This window comes from Hoplias malabaricus, chromosome 9, assembly GCF_029633855.1.
Source record: "Hoplias malabaricus isolate fHopMal1 chromosome 9, fHopMal1.hap1, whole genome shotgun sequence".
Classification (NCBI taxonomy): Eukaryota; Metazoa; Chordata; class Actinopteri; order Characiformes; family Erythrinidae; genus Hoplias; species Hoplias malabaricus.
Window position 1 is genome coordinate 607,501 of NC_089808.1, and position 20,000 is coordinate 627,500.

The window sequence follows — 20,000 nt, forward strand, 5'->3', positions numbered from 1 at the left end:
AGTCATTCATCAGCACACTTTAAATTGAGAGAAGACCGGCAGCTTCAGGACCCACCGTTTCCTCCGGTTCTCTGGGGAGCACATGCGAATGAGGAAAACAGTTGCTCATTTACCGTTTAGATGTATAGGAAAAACATAGGAGTGCTTTAGTGATGCGTTGACCACGCTGGAATATTAACACAGCAGCCTGTTCAGAGTGGCATGTTTACCCTCACGGGACCCGAGCGACCGAAGCAGAGAATGTGTAAATATAAATATGGCGGACAGCGTTGAGGCCTAGTGCAGGTCAAAGAGGGCAGTGCTTCAGGGATGAAGCCAGATGAATGCTTTGCATAAAATACATCGGTAAGCCGACAGAAACATGACCAGCAGGTGCGCACCGTTTGTGTGTGTTTCAATTCAAGTCTTGGTCATTTCTTTGCACTTTATGACAGTACACACTTTACAGCACTGAAACAATGTGGTAAAGATGATGCAGATAGTAGTGTAATGTTATCTACAAGGTCTTCAGCGCTCATAATAAAGGATTAATCCTGAAGTAATCCCTCTGTCACAAACTTAGATTTTTAAGAATATTGTAGCATCGTTTACGGCACAGGATTCAGAAACGAAGTTAATGTCAGCTTCCAGTAATAATTTCAATATTTTATTTTATATTACAGTGTAGATTTACAGCTGTCCTCAAACATTTGTAGCAAATATATTTGGTGAAATATAATATAAAGTCAAAAAGAAATAAAGTCACCAATCAGTAACCATCTTTTTACAGTGTGTTATATCATCAGTAGAAGACTGATCAAATTTAGTTTGCTACACGGGTTAAAACACCACGGGCATTTGTCTCTAGGTCAGAACACGAGACCAGCTCCTGATATTCAGCAGTAAATGACTGAGACATGGCTCTGGCGAGAGCTGACCTCTTTTTGTTTTTGTTTTTTTCAGAATTGTATGAATAAAGTTATTTAATTTTGAATAAGTCTAAGCTGTGAATACGAATGAGAAAATTCCGAGCAGTCGCTGCAAAATGCAGGCTTTAATCGGTCACGTCTTTCGTCTGTAATTCACAAGTTTAACGGTCTTCCCTTGGCAGCACTGATCCGTTTATAGGATTGAAATAGTGTAAGCCCCATCTCTCAGTGCTAATAAAGCACTTAATGGATCACACTTGCAGTGGCACTAAGAGAAACCGAAGCCAGTGAGAGAACTATAAAGATCACAGCAGAGGCAGACCGTGCTGTTCCACATGTGGCTAAACGGCTAAAACACTCTGGACTCTTCTGAGAGACAGCGAATGAAACAAGGCAGAAACACACAAGCCGGTCTTTTAGCATTTTATTAACAAAGCAATATTTACACTGAAATGTCTTCCAATGAACGAAGGCCCGAAACAAAAAATCATAAAAATAACGAAAACATACAGAACAGTTTCAGCAGGTGGTGTCTTTAGTAGAGAGTTATTTGGTCATTGTTCGCCAGTGTCTTGTGTTTAGTGAAACTCATGGTGTGCATCGTGTAAAACCAGGACACAGGTTGATGCAGGTGAACACGGGAGAGAGCGGGACAGTTTGGACTGTAACAGTGCAGTAGTCTGTCAAAGTCCTTTGCATTTGCTGTTAGTGAAAGGGAAAGAGATAAGGGTTAGAAAAATGAGAGAATTAATTCAGAGATTGAGCCTGTTTTTATTATCCTCCACTCACAGAGGTTTCATCTCTCTCTCTTTTCTGTAATTTAGTAAACGTGTTAGCGTTAGCATGCTACAGGGTTTGGTGTGTGTGTGTGTTTCGGCGGTCCCAGTATGACTTGAGCTGTACACCACATCACAAACAGAGTCGTATCCTCGACAGCTGTCACCGTATGTGATGTGTGTTTATGACAATGATTACCCACCCCTCAAAACAAATAATACACAGTCGTTAAAATAAACAATAACAAACATTTAAAAAGGTCTTGACCGAGTCGACTGAGATCTGTAGCATTGAACTCCTCTCATTCTGTTTAAAAAGGGCTGTGTAGGGAAAATAAACCCAATAATAAAACGTTTTCAGTTTTGACTCTTTGCCCCATGACCCCCCCTGTGCCCAGAAACTTTCAAACGGAGTAACGCTGGCCCTCTCGCTTTCCCATTAAAACATTTCCTTGGAAACATTCAAGTAATGTTTTCCAAAGCTCCCCTCTGGCGATGGCTCCCACATACTGTCTTCATTAGAAGCACAGGGTCTGATTTGGAAACATGAGCTTAGAGCCCACTCCTAAACCACATTCTTCAGATTCCCTGTAAACAAGCAGAGAGAGAAGATGGCGGGAGAGAGAGAGAGAGAGAGAGAGAACATGAATCATTAAAAGAAAAAACATTTGTATCAAGATTTATGATGACAACACAGAGGGAGTGTATAGAATCTATCTCACACACACACACACACACACACACACCAACTTAAACAAGTTTGTCAAACTTAAGGCCAAACGTTTCCTTTTTTTAACCCAGGAAATCTCTAATTATGGTCACTGTGGTCAGTAACACTGCCTTTTAACCCTTCAGCTCTAAAACACACACACACTCACAATCAGAGGATACACTTCACTTCAGTGTGTGACTTGTTCTGTCAGAGAGTGACCTGCTCAGCCTTAATGGGATTAAATGATTTCTGACAGACACCCTGCGACGTGAAATCATCAGGGACCATCCGCCTTTGACTTCATTTCTAGACGAATCAGCGCTTTATTGTTTCATTTGCAGTTTTCCTTCTTTTTCGTGTCCTTTATCAGCTTCAAACAAAGACCCTTTCAGACTCATTCCCCAACTCTTTGTCCTTTGATTTCTTCATTCCTGTGCAGTTGAAGTCTTCTTTAATCTAATGACAAACCGGACACGTTTTTATCCAACAATAAAACGTAAGAAAGGTTGTTTCTGACCCTAAAATATAATGAATTTTAAATCTAAAGTGCTGACAGCGTGAGGTCCCCCTTAAAGGACGGCTCTGTGTAGGGCATCGTTTCAAAGAAAGATGACAAAAAGCCTAAAGTAGCTATATTTTGATGCTGTGAGTGTGAGATGATTTAAAAATAAAGCTCAGGTCTTGTCACAGCGCCAGTAGCAGGTTGGTCACGTTTCCGAAGGAAGCCAAAAAGCAATGCAAATATCATTTCATGTAAATTCACATCACTAACCTCCAATTGTGTTTTGCATCGCATTGTCCCTCAACATGCAAACGCTTCACACGTGTTAAAGGGGACATCCCCTCAGTCCAGGCCAGATGGTGTTTTGATAACATCACGGCTGTCAAAACAATCAAAAGCAGCTAACGAAGCTAATACGAAGCTAAAGTCACTTTGGAAGGTTAGGTCCCCTGTTGAAAAGGGAACTGTTTCCATCTGTGACTGTTCTAACTGTGGAACGAGGGGCATGTTCTGTTTCTTGTTACTGACATGTCATCTTTCTGTGTAAATGCTCAGGGCAGCTGTATGAGTCTATGTAACAATATTAGTTACACAGAACTGTAAAACATTACTTTAAAAGTGTGGGAAGACTCCCTCTTTTGTCTGTTTCTGTGTTTCATTCGTCAGTTCAGTGGGGCTTTAATTAGCTTTAGTGAAAAAAAGTTAGAAGTTTTTCTGACGTGGATTTCTGAGAGTTTCACACTGAAATGTTACACTCAGCAAAACTCTTTCAATAGTCCCAGTGGGGTTTTGTTTTTGAGTTTTCTTACATTGCAATATGGAGCATAGCCAGAAATTAACATTTATTTGGTTCTTATGCAACAGTTTTATACACATTTACTGTTGTGTTTTATTATTATTATTATTGATCGTAAGTTACAATTCAGCATTTCGTATTTAGCTCAGTTTATTTTTGGCATTAATTCAATTTCTTTTGTCGTGCTGACAGCAGGTCGTCTGCTTGGATGTGCCACAGGCTTTTAATGAGATTATTTTACTTTTACATTAGCTATAAAAAGACACATGAATTTTCCATCCATTGTCTGTAACCCTTATCCAGTTCAGGGTCGCGGTGGGTCCAGAGCCTACCTGGAATCATTGGGCGCAAGGCGGGAATACACCCTGGAGGGGGCGCTAGTCCTTCACAGGGCAACACCCACTCACTAACACCTACGGACAATTTTGAGTCACCAATCCACCTACCAATGTGTGATTTTGGACTGTGGGAGGAAACCGGAGCACCCGGAGGAAACCCACGCAGACACAGGGAGAACACACCACACTCCTCACAGACAGTCACCCGGAGGAAACCCACGCAGACACAGAGAGAACACTCCTCACAGACAGTCACCCAGAGCTGGAATCGAACCCACAACCTCCAGGTCCCTGGAGCTGTGTGACTGCGACACTAACCTCCTGCGTTACCGTGCCGCCCTGACATGAAGATTCACCTGGGAAAATCACTTAAGTGTACGTTCAGAACTCATTTAAGGTACACAACTAGACCTTAAGGAGCCTAATTATATTCCAATTGCATAAGACTACATTTATGATTTTTATTCAAAAACTATTTTTATATAATTTTGAGGGTGTATTCTCACCAGTCCAGTACACAAGTCTAACCCTAGTCTCCTAGTCATATTTTGTAAAGAGTGTACCTTTGGAGCTCTATAACACCACTACTTTAATTTTAGGACGTAATCTGAGTTTAAAGAAAACGAAGCCAGAGTGAAATGGTCTGAAAAAGCTAGTCACACGTTATTTCCGTTCTCTTCGCAGTGTAATTCTTAATTATACAGTCCCGCTTTAGGCCTATGAGATTACGTGAGGCCAAGTCTAAATTGCTCTGTAATACACTAATCAAGGTCAGCAAAAGCAACCATGTGTGGTGTTTAGAAGCTTTTTGTTCTCTCTATTTCTCCCCCCTCTCTCATACAGAAAAACACAGGGCTCAGAATCTCGTAAATGTTCCCCAGATGTGCTCGGAAACTCTGGTAATGTGCAGCAAACACAGGCCCCACCATTTATTACCTGTCTTAATCAATCACAGTTCTTCAAGGTGATACGCTGCCATATTCTTGGCGTGTTGGGGAGTATGTGAGAGTAGGTAATCCTGGCAGAGTACGACTGAGAGTATGAACTGATTCCAGTAACGGAGGAGGGGTCTGTAAGAAACAGGTGGTGGTGGTGGGGGGGGGGGGGGGGGTAATGCCCCTCACACAACCCCCTGTAAAACCCAGAGTAGGTGAAGACTGAACTTTATCATATAAGAGTTTGTTAATGATCAGTTTCTTCAATCTCGTCTTTCCCACCATCCATCAACTGAAAGGGGTCAGTAGGACATATCAACATTTAAATTTATGCCTAATTTAATCACTGCCAAATTGTGGTCCGAAAGCAAGCAATCCACAGGAATCCACTGTTCTAAAGGCACTGCTCCAAAGAGCCTCTTTTGGCGCATTTAAGAGAGTAAACCAAGCAATCTTTTTCGTCAAACTCCTGTGAACACCCCCTCCCTCTGCCCGGCCCAGTCTTGTCAAGCAGCAGTCCACCGTTCTTTATGAAAACTCCCAGACTTGACTGCGGTTTCCATGGGTGGGGATCATCAACGACAGGCACGCGACTCTGCCAACCTGGGACACGGTGGCCAGCTGTTGCACCACATCCTGTTCTCCTGGCACAGGGGAAACTGGTGCCGTGTGAGAAAGTGCGCTGGTCTAATACGGTGCCCACCGAGGGCACGGATGAAGTTTGACGGTGTTACAACATGTCAGTGATTAAACAGTGCGATCTCAAAGGCAGTCTCCAGCCTCCCACTCACAATCCCTCACGCTGTTGCTAGGTGTTCGTGTGCCCACACATAAAGCAGCGAACACAGCATTTACTCTACAAAAGAGACGCCACAGTTAAACTGGGCAGCAAATAAATGCTTTGCATATAACAAAATGTCATATACATGTCTACGCTATATATATAAAGCTCTCAAATGGCTACCTCCAACAAAACAAACCTTAAAATCCTTGACGTCTTTATATACTCTTGCTATTTCAAAACAACCACAAAACTGGGTTTGACCAGAGAAAGAAACTGCTTATATGTGAAGGACCCTGTCCAAAACCGACTCGAAATCAGGACTCCGCTCTCCGCTGCCCGTCACTGACCTTCACAAAAACGAGAGCAAACTGACCCTGGGTCCGTTCTTAAGGGAGACCTGCAACATAACATTCCTGAAGCTAAGGGGCGGCGCCTCAGAACGAGGCTGGGCTGTCTGCACCATAAGCCCTTTTTAATTAGTCTCCAGTGGTATGGCAGAGAGGGCACATACACGCTACACGCTACACATTCCACATGGGCACTAAAATTAAAGCCTGTACCAAAGTTGTCCTTTTTCTGATCTGAATGCATTTTGCGGGTATCACTGTTTATGCTTTGACACAAAGGATAAGGCTAATTAAAATAGCATCCTCAATTAGCATCGTGCAGCTCTGGGTATTCTGTTCTGGTCGCGTGTCGCTTGTATCCAGTCGTTAAATACATCCAAAATTAACACACTTGATATTAGGGATGCGTCGATCCGATATTCAGTATCGGTATCGGTCCGATTCTGGCCTAAATTGCTGGATCGAATATCGGAAAGGAACAAAACATGCATCCGATCCATTAAATATAGTAAAATAAATATTTTGGGGTGAAATTTGCAACATGCCGTAAGCCAATGCAGCACTTTCGCATGGGACCAGCGGGCATCACGTGACAGAGCGACTGTTGTGTGAGGCCTGTAAACACGTCAGCAGTGTAGAGTTACTTCACAGTCAACGTAGAAAACAGCAACACCTCCGTGAACACAGTGAAATCTGTGTAATGCTGCTGAATTTTATCACCACGAACAAGATTAAACACTTACAGAAAAACCACAGAAAGAAGCACACGGAATTTATCAAGGCCTCGAATGGTAAGCTGTCATCAACAAACGCTGCTGGAAAACATTTTTTCAAAGCAATTATTTTTTCAAAAAAATTGGATTAGTATCGGTAGATACCCAAATGTAAAATATCGGTATCGGACCTAAAAAGTGGTATCGTGCCATCCCTACTTTATATACATGGCTAGTTACAGACGACTGAGCAAGGGTCCATGATTCAGAGCTCCACACCGACACTGCGAGTAAGTACTGGGAATGTAACGAAACTAGAAAAGAGCCGACATCGAAGCAATACACTTCCAGGTCATTTTTCACTTAATCAGACAAACTACAATGACCAGTCACCGAGGTGTATTTCAGACCATAAGGTTTAAATGATAAATGTTTAAATTGGGTTTTTTAGTGCCCTAAATGAGGGCAAACTTTATTGAATACAGGGGGTCCTCGACTTACGACGTTGATCCGTTCCTACGTCGCGTCATAAACAGATTTTCAGTGTAAGTCGGAACATAAGTACACACTGTACGTAAATAACATACTGTAAGCACTGATCCTATCCTCACACCTATCCTCCTCGGTCCCGAGCCACGTCACCGTGTATTCTTCCGCCGCGCCGCACACACCAAACACGAAGTTCACGTTACGACGTTTACGACGCAAAACCACTTCAGTCCAAACAAGGCTTTATACAGTAAGTGGGAGATGTGTCGTAACCACGAAACATCGTAACTCGGGACTGATATAACCCGAGGACCTCCTGTATTATATATTGATTATTTTACATCCTAACATTTCAGAATAAAAGAAAATTTGAATCAATACTTGCAATTCACTCATTTACACAATACATGTAATTTTTTTGCACTGTTAAAGTCTGTTTGCTCAATTTTTGGTAAAAAGTCCTAAGGACTTTTATTTATATAAACACTAATCCACATTTCTGCGTATATTTATAGCAGCTCCGCTCAGGTGTACGTTTAATCAAAGTAGGTTTTAAAGGTGTCAGTGACGTAACTGATACCTGAATTTAATTCCATCTTCAAAGAGATAAGCCAATGGCCTCCATGTGGCCTTTATATTAACAGCGATGAGCTAAGACCTCTCTGAGTGTGGGAGGTTATTAGCCAGAAGTGATCTGAGAGAGAGAGAGAACACCACTGATGGAAACACTAGACCATAGTGAAGCCTATCTGAGCTCAAGGCCTGTACTAAGGGAACTGATGGTTGTTCTCTTTCTGACTTTTTCAGCTCCAGACACGCTTTTTTCTGTGTCAGACATTTGAATTGGAACCCTCCCAAAGCCTGAACTCAAACTGAGCAGAGGGTGGTTTCTTTCAGGTCACACGAGTCCCAGAGGGAGTAAGGTGGTGAAGACAAGAGACCACAGTAATGTCATTTGTTACACACTGCACAAACAGACGCACAAATGCAGCAAAGTTCTGCCACACATTCTTTCTCACATCACAGTATAAGTTGAGCATGGGTCAATGGTTGAAACCCAGGTCGGTTTAACACATCAAACGCTCTTATGTTTGTGGACAGATGCTCTCACACATGAAGCATGCATCAAAGGATTGGGCATGCTTAATTGGATAAAGGTGAGTTTTAGGTTGTGAGTGTGTGTGTGTGCGCGTGTGTGTGTGTGTGTGTGTGTTTGGGGGGGGTTGATAAAGATACTCGAACCTAATGGCTTATGATTCGGCTTCTTTAGTCTTGTTGTTGTTCTAAATTGTATTAAGTGACAAATTCAGGGAAAAAAATGTGTCCATACTTTTGACTCTTAGTGGAGTCATTAAGGAACCACAGAATGAAGTGAAACAATAATTTACAGTGAATATAGTTCTGCAAAACAGAATTAATTAATGCAGTGCAATGTATTATAAATGCATCAATGAGTTGATGACGTGGCGTCGTGATCTTCTCCGTTAAAGTCTGGTATTTAGGGGTAAAAAATGCATTGTGAGATTTTGATACTGGAAAACATAACAGTAGCAGTGCATTGGGAATATTGTGTATTGTGTCATTTAAGAAAACTGCAATGCTTGTTAGTTAATATAACTAAAAACTGGGGCGGCACGGTGGCGCGGCAGGAAGGTGTCGCAGTCACACAGCTCCAGGGTCCTGGAGGTTGTGGATTCGATTCCCGCTCCGGGTGACTGTCTGTGAGGAGTGTGGTGTGTTCTCCCTGTGTCTGCGTGGGTTTCCTCCGGGTGACTGTCTGTGAGGAGTGTGGTGTGTTCTCTCTGTGTCTGCGTGGGTTTCCTCCGGGTGACTGTCTGTGAGGAGTGTGGTGTGTTCTCTCTGTGTCTGTGTGGGTTTCCTCCGGGTGACTGTCTGTGAGGAGTGTGGTGTGTTCTCCCTGTGTCTGCGTGGGTTTCCTCCGGGTGACTGTCTGTGAGGAGTGTGGTGTGTTCTCCCTGTGTCTGCGTGGGTTTCCTCCGGGTGACTGTCTGTGAGGAGTGTGGTGTGTTCTCCCTGTGTCTGCGTGGGTTTCCTCCGGGTGACTGTCTGTGAGGAGTGTGGTGTGTTCTCTCTGTGTCTGTGTGGGTTTCCTCCGGGTGACTGTCTGTGAGGAGTGTGGTGTGTTCTCTCTGTGTCTGCGTGGGTTTCCTCCGGGTGACTGTCTGTGAGGAGTGTGGTGTGTTCTCTCTGTGTCTGCGTGGGTTTCCTCCGGGTGATTGTCTGTGAGAAGTGTGGTGTGTTCTCCCTGTGTCTGCGTGGGTTTCCTCTGGGTGACTGTCTGTGAGGAGTGTGGTGTGTTCTCTCTGTGACTGCGTGGGTTTCCTCCGGGTGACTGTCTGTGAGGAGTGTGGTGTGTTCTCTCTGTGTCTGCGTGGGTTTCCTCCGGGTGATTGTCTGTGAGAAGTGTGGTGTGTTCTCCCTGTGACTGTGTGGGTTTCCTCCGGGTGATTGTCTGTGAGGAGTGTTGTGTGTTCTCCGTGTCTGCGTGGGTTTCCTCCGGGTGATTGTCTGTGAGAAGTGTGGTGTGTTCTCCCTGTGTCTGCGTGGGTTTCCTCCGGGTGACTGTCTGTGAGGAGTGTGGTGTGTTCTCTCTGTGACTGCGTGGGTTTCCTCCCACGCTCCAAAAACACACGTTGGTAGGTGGATTGGAGACTCAAAAGTGTCTGTAGGTGTGAATGTGTGTGTGTGTGTGAGTGTGTGTGTTGCCCTGTGAAGGACTGGTGCCCCCTCCAGGGTGTATTCCTGCCTTGCGCCCAATGATTCCAGGTAGGCTCTGGACCCACCGTGACCCTGAACTGGATAAGGGTTACAGATAATGAATGAATGAATGAACTAAAAACTGGGTCTATGTTTGTATATACTACAATATACGGAAAAGCCCATATTGCTTAATGATTAACAGCCTATATACTACACAACAGGTACAACAGCTGTAGTCCAACCTCAAACACACAGAGTTTATAGAAACTAAATTACGAGGAAAGAGGGCAAGAAGTCAGAGTATAAATATAGGCTCAAAAAATCCATCTTCTTTGGTTTGTTTAAATGTGGTGCACTCTCTGGAGACATGCTGAGGTTCCGTGTAAAGCCTCGTTGATTTACTCACAGATTACTAGGGATACCAAATACATTACTTTCCTTGTTTTTCACGCAGTAGATTAGCTGTTTGTTGCTGATGGCGGTGATAAAACAGTTGCCAAGGGTTAGTTTGGGGGAGTCCCCGTAGACCACAGTGACAGTGGAAAACTCTGAATCTGAAGAAGCAGCTGGCTGAATGAATGACACATGGAAACGTGGCATTATGCCATGCAACCAATCATCATTGACCGTCTAAACAAACATACAAATACTCTGGACATTGTAAAGAGGTCCTTTGAACAGGCCAAAGTAATCCCATCTGCGACGGTGCGAATGGCATCGAGCTGAAGTATGGCGAGGCATGGTGTGTGTGATGCGGTCCTGTTTGTCATCATGGCGATTACCTTTGATGGTGTTGATGACCCGCTCCAGTTGCTGGCTCTCGTTGCGGTCGGGTCGGCAGCTTGGGCTGATCTCCAGGGAATAATCGGGACCATACTCTGTAAAAAACTGCATGAGGGGAGACAGAGAAAAAACAGCAACCAGTGTTTACAAGTCCGAGGATCACTGCACCATTAAACAATGTTTTTCACATGTTACACAGCACACACTTCTCAGGACAAACACAAACACAGCAGATACACATTCTCTGTAGATTTCTGATTCTCTGTAAATAATCCCCAAATTATTCAGCAACACTGAAGTCTGCTCTTTCAGCCAGCAGTCCATCGTTCTGAAGACACCAGCAGCTCCTGTGTATGATGTGTGTGTGTTCTTTGTCGTCTCTTTCCTTCTCCCACTGACAGGTTCTTGACAGGAACACGTCGGTTCAGACACTCGGTGTCTTCTCACAGTCAGAATCACCTACTGATTATTTATTTTATTCAGATCATAAGCGCTAATGAAGCTTGATTTAATCCAAGATCATAACGATGAAATGCTTAATTACTATTTATCTGATGGCTACACTTTCGGTGGTCGACAAACTCTATTTCTCTATAAAACAATGAATTAATTCTGAGGAAAATAAGGTACACGTGTTTCTAATAAACAAAACCAGAATTGGCAGGCACTACTTAAGCAATCAGGATGAGTTAGGCAAACATTTATCCAACTGGGAGAGAGATTTACATATCAGTGTGTGTTTCAACACTGGCCTTTTAACATGATATAAAGTTTCTATGAAAAATAAACTCTGGGTTTTTCAAATATCCCTCAGTGAGGAAGCATGACTTATTTTGGTATTTTAGTGTGCGCAGAGGACTCTGTGTCATTCTTTCTTACACACACACACACACACGGCTTGTGGTTTGGACAGAGTAGGATCTCTTCATTTCAAAAAGCAACCAATGAAAAGTAAAGATTCCTCTTGTTGTAGAAGAACAAATAGCAGTGAATTATGTTTTCCATATGGAAAAGTAGCTGGCTGGAATATACACATGCAGCAGTTTTATTTTCTAATGTAGGAGCCACTGACCACTTCATTTAAAGAAATCTTTGGCGTTTGAACTTGGCTGGTATCTGCATGAGAGTGGGTTGTATGTTTCTTAGCTGCGTGTGTGCTAGCTTAACTCTGCTTTCAATTATCTCCAACTTGTTTATCCGGTTTGTCTCCAGTCCCAAAGCACCCTGACATGCAAGGGATTATGGGACATACATGTGTGCAAGGGGGGGGGGGACGACACACACATATTGTTAATTAAGCAAATATGTCTTTGACAACATACTACAACATATGCAAAGTTCCCTCTTACCTCTTGCTCACTCTCTCTCTCTCACACACACACACACACGTTTTCCCATGAACTCAAGTTTTCCCATGCAGATCAAGCTGAGACTGCCCTGTCCGCTTCACTGCAGGACTGTTTGGTTTGGACCACATTGAGACCCCTTTGAACGAGGAGCTGAAACACACTTATGCATTGTTTTTCTATGCGTATCATTTTTAATATGGGTGTCTCTCCTAGCATCTTACTACTTTTGGCTTCCTTCCAAGCTCACACTAGGGATTCAACTTTTTTTTTCCTTAAAGTAACAAAAAGCAAAGAACATCGTAACCACTCGCGTAGTCTTTGTAACTGTTTGTAATCAAAAGAGAGGCCTGTGAAAGCAGAGACAGAAACCGCTATCATTGAGAATAAGAAATGAATTAGTAGAGACTTCATGCGGCCAAATCAGCAGATAAGGCATGCTGCTAGTTATAGACACTTAGTAACTGACACGCCATCATCTATAACGATGGATAGACGGAGTACTGATCCTCTGTGAAGGTTATACACTTTCAACAGTGCATTTTTATATACGTCACCAGTCCCATTTAAAAAGAACAATCCAAAGGAAGAACGTTACACCGGCCTCCACCGCATATTTGTTTACGCACTTTCCTGCGATGAAACACGAGCGCCTGCCATGGTACTGAGAGATAAATAGTTGAATTAGTGAAACTCTTGTAATCAGTAAAAACCTAAACGGGGAAACGGTTTCAGTTCGTGTCAGAGACGAGTGACTTACACAAAACACAAATAAGATACATTTCCATCAACAACTCGGAAAGTTCATGGAAAAACCCAGGAACAATGCGTTTAGCGGAGAGGTCACAACCCTGCTCCACATCTCATTGTCTCGCAGATACTTACTCACTATGAAAGTCGGTTAAAATACCACCTCTTGGCCTTGTAACCCTGACTCCAGAGTCATAACACCACCCCTGTTCTAGAACACACTTCCCCTGGGCTTGTTTCCGGCATTTATCCCACTACAGGATTTGTGGGAGCCAGCTATTTCCCAAACAGACTGGCAGAGCTTTCCCTGCTTGGCCAGAGGAGAGGGGGCACATGGAACTGTACACTGATCTGAGGTCATATTCACGGGTCAGGCTGACTGTGACTTTTACAGGACTATTACTGTATTCATAATGATACATGTATTGAATATAGATAAACAATAAATGTATTAAGAACAGTTTTCTGAAAGCAGTTCTGTTCTAAAGCAGTTAAATCCAGGTAAAACGTTTCTTTAAAAAAAGCTCATATTCATCAGGAAGGTCAAACTGATCTGTGTTTTTAAACGAAGCGGCTGAGTTTAAACTGATCAGTGGTGACAGGCTTTTGGGTTTGTTTACGGTAAACTGTCCAGGCACATTTCTAAAAATTGTGCAATAGTGCGCTTGTTTACATCCATGCCCAGAGACTCTACGAAGAATAAAGGAGACGTCGTCTTCTATTGTGTATTGTTCCTGTAAAGATAAGCTTTAGAAATAAAAATTTAAAAAAAAAAAAAAAAAAAAAAAGGAAATGAATCATTCAAACACACAGACAACGTAAACATCATGTGGGCCTCGTCTTACTGAGGTCCTCTTTGGTGAAAGTGTGTGTGTGTGTGTGTGTGTGTGTGTGTCAGTGTGAAAAAGGCATGTCCACCGGAACGCTCCATGGAGACAGAGCGGGAGGTGAGAGAGGAGGCTAACCGTCGCCAGCATTTGGTGGAGCTCAGAAAAGACCAACCACTGACAGAGCACGCAGACAGATGCACGTGTACATGCTCACGCACGCACGCACGCACACAATTCGCATTTTAAAGAGCCCAAGGAACTGTAAGTGAAGCTATATTTACTTACAAAGCATTTACAGTAGTCAGATCAAACCATGATCACAGAACTCCAGTGGTCACTCAGACAAACAACATGAGAACACTCACTTACAATCGCTTCAATGCCAAAATACGTTAGATACTGCTTCGAAAATTTAAACAATCCAATTTATTTCCCCCAGAACTCACGAGCCCCAACTTTAACGTAGAGTAATCCCTCGCTACTTCATGGGTTTTTTCAAGGGGGCTTTCATTATTATTCACATGTATTAGACTGGGTCTGTAGGTGACACAATATTTCTATCATTTACAGGTGTTTCTTACGTACAGTCCATGTGTTGTTCACGTCCACATCCGAGTGAAATTTACTGACGCTAAATCACAGCTTAGGAATGACTCTATTAAATAAACTGGTGGGATATCACATGTAGTTCCAGCTGAAAAACATTATAGAACGACTGTTTAATGCAAAGTGTGGGTTGTTAACAGTAACAGGGAGGGGTTTAAAAGTCCAAATACTCGTTAAATACATTAAAAAATATATTTCCTCTACTTCGCGGAGATTCGTTTTTCGCAGGTGGCTTTGGAACGCATCCCCCGCCAAAAACGAGGGATCACTGTAATACATTCATTCATTGTCTGTGACTCTTATCCAGTTCAAGTCGCGGTGGATCCAGAGCCTACCTGGAATCATTGGGCGCAAGGCGGGAATACACCCTGGAGGGGGCGCCAGTCCTTCACAGGGAAACACACACACTCGCACATTCACTCACACACTTTTGAGTCGCCAATACACCTACCGACATCTGTTTTTGGACTGTGGGAGGAAACCGGAGCACCCGGAGGAAACCCACGCAGACACAGGGAGAACACACCACACTCCTCACAGACACTCACCTGGAGGAAACCCACGCAGACACAGGGAGAACACACCACACTCCTCACAGACAGTCACCCGGAGAAAACCCATGCAGACACAGGGAGAACACACCACACTCCTCACAGACACTCACCTGGAGGAAACCCACGCAGACACAGGGAGAACACACCACACTCCTCACAGACAGTCACCCGGAGAAAACCCATGCAGACACAGGGAGAACACACCACACTCCTCACAGACAGTCACCCGGAGGAAACCCACGCAGACACAGGGAGAACACACCACACTCCTCACAGACAGTCACCCGGAGGAAACCCACGCAGACACAGGGAGAACACACCACACTCCTCAGACAGTCACCCGGAGGAAACCCACGCAGACACAGGGAGAACACACCACACTCCTCACAGACAGTCACCTGGAGCGGGAATCGAACCCACAACCTCCAGGTCCCTGGAGCTGTGTGACTGCGACACCTATCTGCTGCACCACCCTGCCACCCTCCATCCTTTTCAATGGTTATAAAATACCAGCCACTCATACCCTTCTAAACTCTACATGGCCCCTTCACACATTGCTGAACTTCTTTATCTCTACACCCCATACACTTAGGTCAGGTTTGTTCTCTTTGCCCTGTTTCACTGCGTCCTCAGTCAGTAGCAGGGTGTTCAACATCATAACATCATAACTCCAAAACACTGAAACACACTTCCTCAAAATCTGTGATTCTACCTCCACATCGGTCCGTTAACAACCCATAACCTACCGTTTTTTCTGTGCTTTCACTTTCTACAAAGGAACCTTGGGTTTACGGATGGAACTCTATGAATAAAACCTTTTAAGGTCATCATCGCCATGGAGACATGCACACTAAAAAGCAATAGACTCAAATATCTTTACGTATCTTACATATGTTTCCTTGACTTGCTGATAAAGCAGGAGGCACAGTTTAACACACCACCTGCTGCGGAGCTACAAGCCAGTTTTACATTAATGAAGAGGTGTACGTAGCTGTGGAGAGGGGTTCTGGGCACGTATTTACATTAAAAACATGGAAGATCACTGATTCATAGTGTTTCACTTTCTAGTAGCTGCACTACAACATGAAAAAAGCAAAACTGGAACTCTCCACATGCCTTGGCTCACTACTGATCTGGCGTCGAAAACAGTGAATTTCCATTTTCCATTTCTCTGGGATATAAGTGAATAATGGTCCTATTGTTAAAGGGAATACAAAAGAAACAGTCCATATTCCCAAAACAAAAGCAACAATATTAACTCTGTTTCACTAATGAACTAAACACCATTAACAAAATAAAATCATTGTTCTCTCTGTCCTCATCATTTAACAGCGCTCCAAACATTCAACTCGTACGGACCGCAGTGGTATAACGGTCCAAAGGGTCTTCGCTTTATTCCACCTCGTCCCAGGAGAGTCAGACCCCCTTCTAATATCTCTCACACAGGACAGGAGTGCTTCTAATCGCATTAGCTGGGATCGACCAGCGTGGCCACAGCTGTTTTCCAGTGGATCTATGTGTTTACGCGCATCTGTCACTTTGATTCTTGCTCGCAGAATTACCGCTATGTATCTGTGTGTTTCCAGAGATGCAGACTGTACAATCATTAGTGTGGGGTAGGGTCTTTAGACTCCAGTAACAAAAACAGCAGTGTGTATATGTTCCATCAGTGATCACACAATAGGAGGAAATGATGCCGATTGTCCAGCTCCCAGTGTCTGACACCCCCAAGTTAGTAGAGAGGTCCACCCAACATCACCACAAGAGCAAACAGGAGGAAGAGAGGGATACAAGAAGAAACTGAGAAGATCAGAAAGAATACGTGGAGAACAAAGGGATAAACACGCTGAAAGTAGGAGATATGAATGAGAGAAAGAGGTACAGAGAGCAGGACATCAACAGGAAAATGGAGAGAGGATGAGAGAAAAAGTGAGAGCGAGAGAATGGAATAGAGGAAATGAAAGATGAAGGAAAGATGTTAAAGGAAGAGAGAGAGAGACAAGCACAGAAACGAAGACGGGAAGGAGAGAGAAAAGGACGTGGGGAAGAGAGAGAGGACAGAATGAGTGAAACAGATCAGGAAAGAGGAGGAAGGGGAGTGACAGTATGTGAAAGAGGGATGGTGAAAGAGAAAAACAGAGAGCCTCAGCGAGTGAGAGAGTGAGTGGAGGGGAAGCACAGTGCTGGCTGTTTGTTATTTCACTGGGCTGCACTGGGAACGGCTCGGCGGAAACGAGTGAAAACAAGGCCTAAAAAAAGAGGAGAGAGGATGTACAGATGTGGACGGGCTGCAGAACGGCGAGGAGCGTTTCCACCCAGGGGCCACAGTGGGGGCCCTAACGCCGTGGCACAAAAACACCCACTGTTTTTCCCTTTTATCACTGATAAGCTTCAGCACAGACAGAGTCACACAGCCTCAGCCTGCTCCGAGTGCCGGTCAGCTGAGGATTATTTTTAGACTTAACTCCTTACATCCCTGTTCCACAAAGGAATGCAGCTACTTCCGCATTACAGCAGCAGCTCTGACGAGGAACAACAACACGTTCCACATCGTTCCTCATCTTTTTTCTTTAGTTTGAAGAAGGTTGTTTTACGAAGGTTTAAGAAAGTTGAAACCTTTTACCGACGTAGAACCTGTTCTACTTACATTTAATTTGAACTAAACACCGTGGACTAATTCTGTGTGAGTCTTACTGGTCTCTGACTGTGTTCACCTATCGAAGCTGGGAAATAAACCCTGAACGGTGGAGGCCAGAAGTGTCATCATCTAATTTGTGAGGTTTCTACAAACAGAAATCGATTAAAACCCTTCAGTTTAAATAAACATTTTAGCTGTAGTTAGAACTTCAAAACCAAACACTGCAAGAACAGAGCGACTACAATAAGGTGATTGTTTTCATTTGCATCTAAAGACTCTCTGCTCGGTGTGGAATGTAATATCATGAGAAGTCGCGAGACTGCAGCTCTCTCTGCCTGGAGTCATGTGGAGTCGTCATGGAGGAAGAATGCACAGTCTCAGTGCTGACCCGGACTCTGGCTCTACTGTAGGTCAGTGTGTGCCACTTGGTCAAGTTCAGTGTGGGAACTCAGAGGCAGCTGATCCAAAAAGGAATAAGAGGAAATGGCAAAGACTCACAGGGTTTTATGACATCAAGGATCTAGAAAAATGATGGAACTGTAATATCTCAGTCTGAGCTACAGCCACTTACTGTAATTGTGATGTTATATCATATTTGTGTTATTAAAAAATACACAACTTTTATTTTGCATTTTGTAAACAGCGGGTGGCATGGTGGCGCAGTCACACAGCTCCAGGGACCTGGAGGTTGTGGGTTCGATTCCCGCTCCGGGTGACTGTCTGTGAGGAGTGTGGTGTGTTCTCCCTGTGTCTGCGTGGGTTTCCTCTGGGTGACTGTCTGTGAGGAGTGTGGTGTGTTCTCCCTGTGTCTGCGTGGGTTTCGTCCGGGTGACTGTCTGTGCGGAGTGTGGTGTGTTCTCCCTGTGTCTGAGTGGGTTTCCGCCGGGTGACTGTCTGTGAGGAGTGTGGTGTGTTCTCCCTGTGTCTGCGTGGGTTTCCTCCGGGTGACTGTCTGTGAGGAGTGTGGTGTGTTCTCCCTGTGTCTGCGTGGGTTTCCTCCGGGTGACTGTCTGTGAGGAGTGTGGTGTGTTCTCCCTGTGTCTGTGAGGGTTTCCTCCGGGTGCTCCGGTTTCCTCCCACAGTCCAAAAACACATGTTGGTAGGTGGATTGGTGACTCAAAAGTGTCCGTAGGTGTGAGTGTGCGAGTGAATGTGTGTCTGTGTTGTCCTGTGAGGGGAGTTTGAAAACTGTGTTTAAACATGTGTTAAATATATCACTGGCAGCTGAACAGAGATAAATCTTACTGCTGAGGGCACCATGGTGATTATTTAGGTAACATTTTCTCAGTTAAATACTAAGGGTCATTCTCTCCTCATCTACGTATATAAGCCTCTCCTGGCCTCTCATTTGAGGCTGTGACATGGTCATCTGTCTGTCTGCGTGGAGTTTGAATGAAGCTGTTGTGAGCCCGACTCCAGTCTCTATCTGCACCTCTTATTGTTCACAGTGTTGGCAAGGGCAGGACATAGAGGAGACCTCCACATGCCCCAGCAGCTGGACCAGACAGGGAGAGAGAGAGAGAGAGATACCACAGGTACAAAGTAGTGCTTGTTCTACCTCTACTTCATCCTCTTTTTCCAGTACCAAGTTCAGTGCAGTTACCAGCATTATATCATTCTCTCTTAGTCTCACTTGACTTTGTTGTGTGTCTAACTTAAGAAAAGGTTAAAAAAGTAAAGCAGAGGAGAGGAGGGGGGAGGATAAAGGAGAAGGGGGCAGGGGGATTGAGAGGAAGAAAGTCCTCCCATTGTGTACGTCCCTTTACACTGAACAGAGAGAGGTGTGGACAAGCGGAGCAGGAGTTACAGATAGTTTGAGGAGTAAGGATCTCTCTGAAGAGAAAAACAGGCCTAAGGAATATTTTGTGGCTTGGACCGCCCTTAAGAGACAGGGGGACGGGGGTTAAGTACTGGACAACTCCCCAAGATGCTACATAAACCAGCTAGTCCGTGTTTCTGAAAGCTAGGCCTGCTAGCATTACTCCATTAAGGGTTTTGCTTTATATTGTGTGTTTGTATGTAACTCACTGTCACAAGGCTAATAGCCAACGACCCCGACTGTAATAACCTTGAAGAAGTTGTGGTATCAAATACAATACAGCTGCAATCGAGCCTGGGAATGGAAAGCAGACTGCAAAGCACAACCAACCACAACTGCCTTCAATTCCACTTCATGGTTGTCCAGTTCTGCGCAGCCATACTGGAGGTGCTTGCCCCTTAATGAGGTTAAAGGTCAACCTCTTGCCGGAGTTCAGGTTTGAAGAAACAAGAGCATCTTTTCTTTAGCTGACCATGAAAGCACCCTCTATAGCGCTAAAAGACCCTCTTTGTGAATGTGAGGAGGAGAGAGATATCAGCCTATCACTGTACATTCAAAAAGCCCCTACATTCACCCCCTACCTCCCCCCACTGTCTCTCTCACTCTCTCTTCTGAAGAAGCAATTATGTGGGAATTTACAATCCTTCTTCTCC

The 20,000-nt window shown here is 44.1% G+C and overlaps 1 protein-coding gene across 1 annotated transcript in view; it reads right to left on the reverse strand.

Annotated features, from left to right (window-relative positions):
- Positions 1-1,321: 1,321 nt before the first annotated feature.
- The window catches only part of hdac8 (histone deacetylase 8), a 28,202-nt gene continuing 9,523 nt past the window's right edge, over positions 1,322-20,000 (reverse strand). Inside the window, exons 10-11 of the mRNA XM_066681383.1 lie at positions 10,804-10,909; positions 1,322-2,272 (exon numbers count right to left, since the gene is read on the reverse strand). Coding sequence (XP_066537480.1) covers positions 2,250-2,272; positions 10,804-10,909 — 129 coding nt within the window. The 3' untranslated portion in view covers positions 1,322-2,249. The remainder of the gene's footprint in view (positions 2,273-10,803; positions 10,910-20,000) is intronic.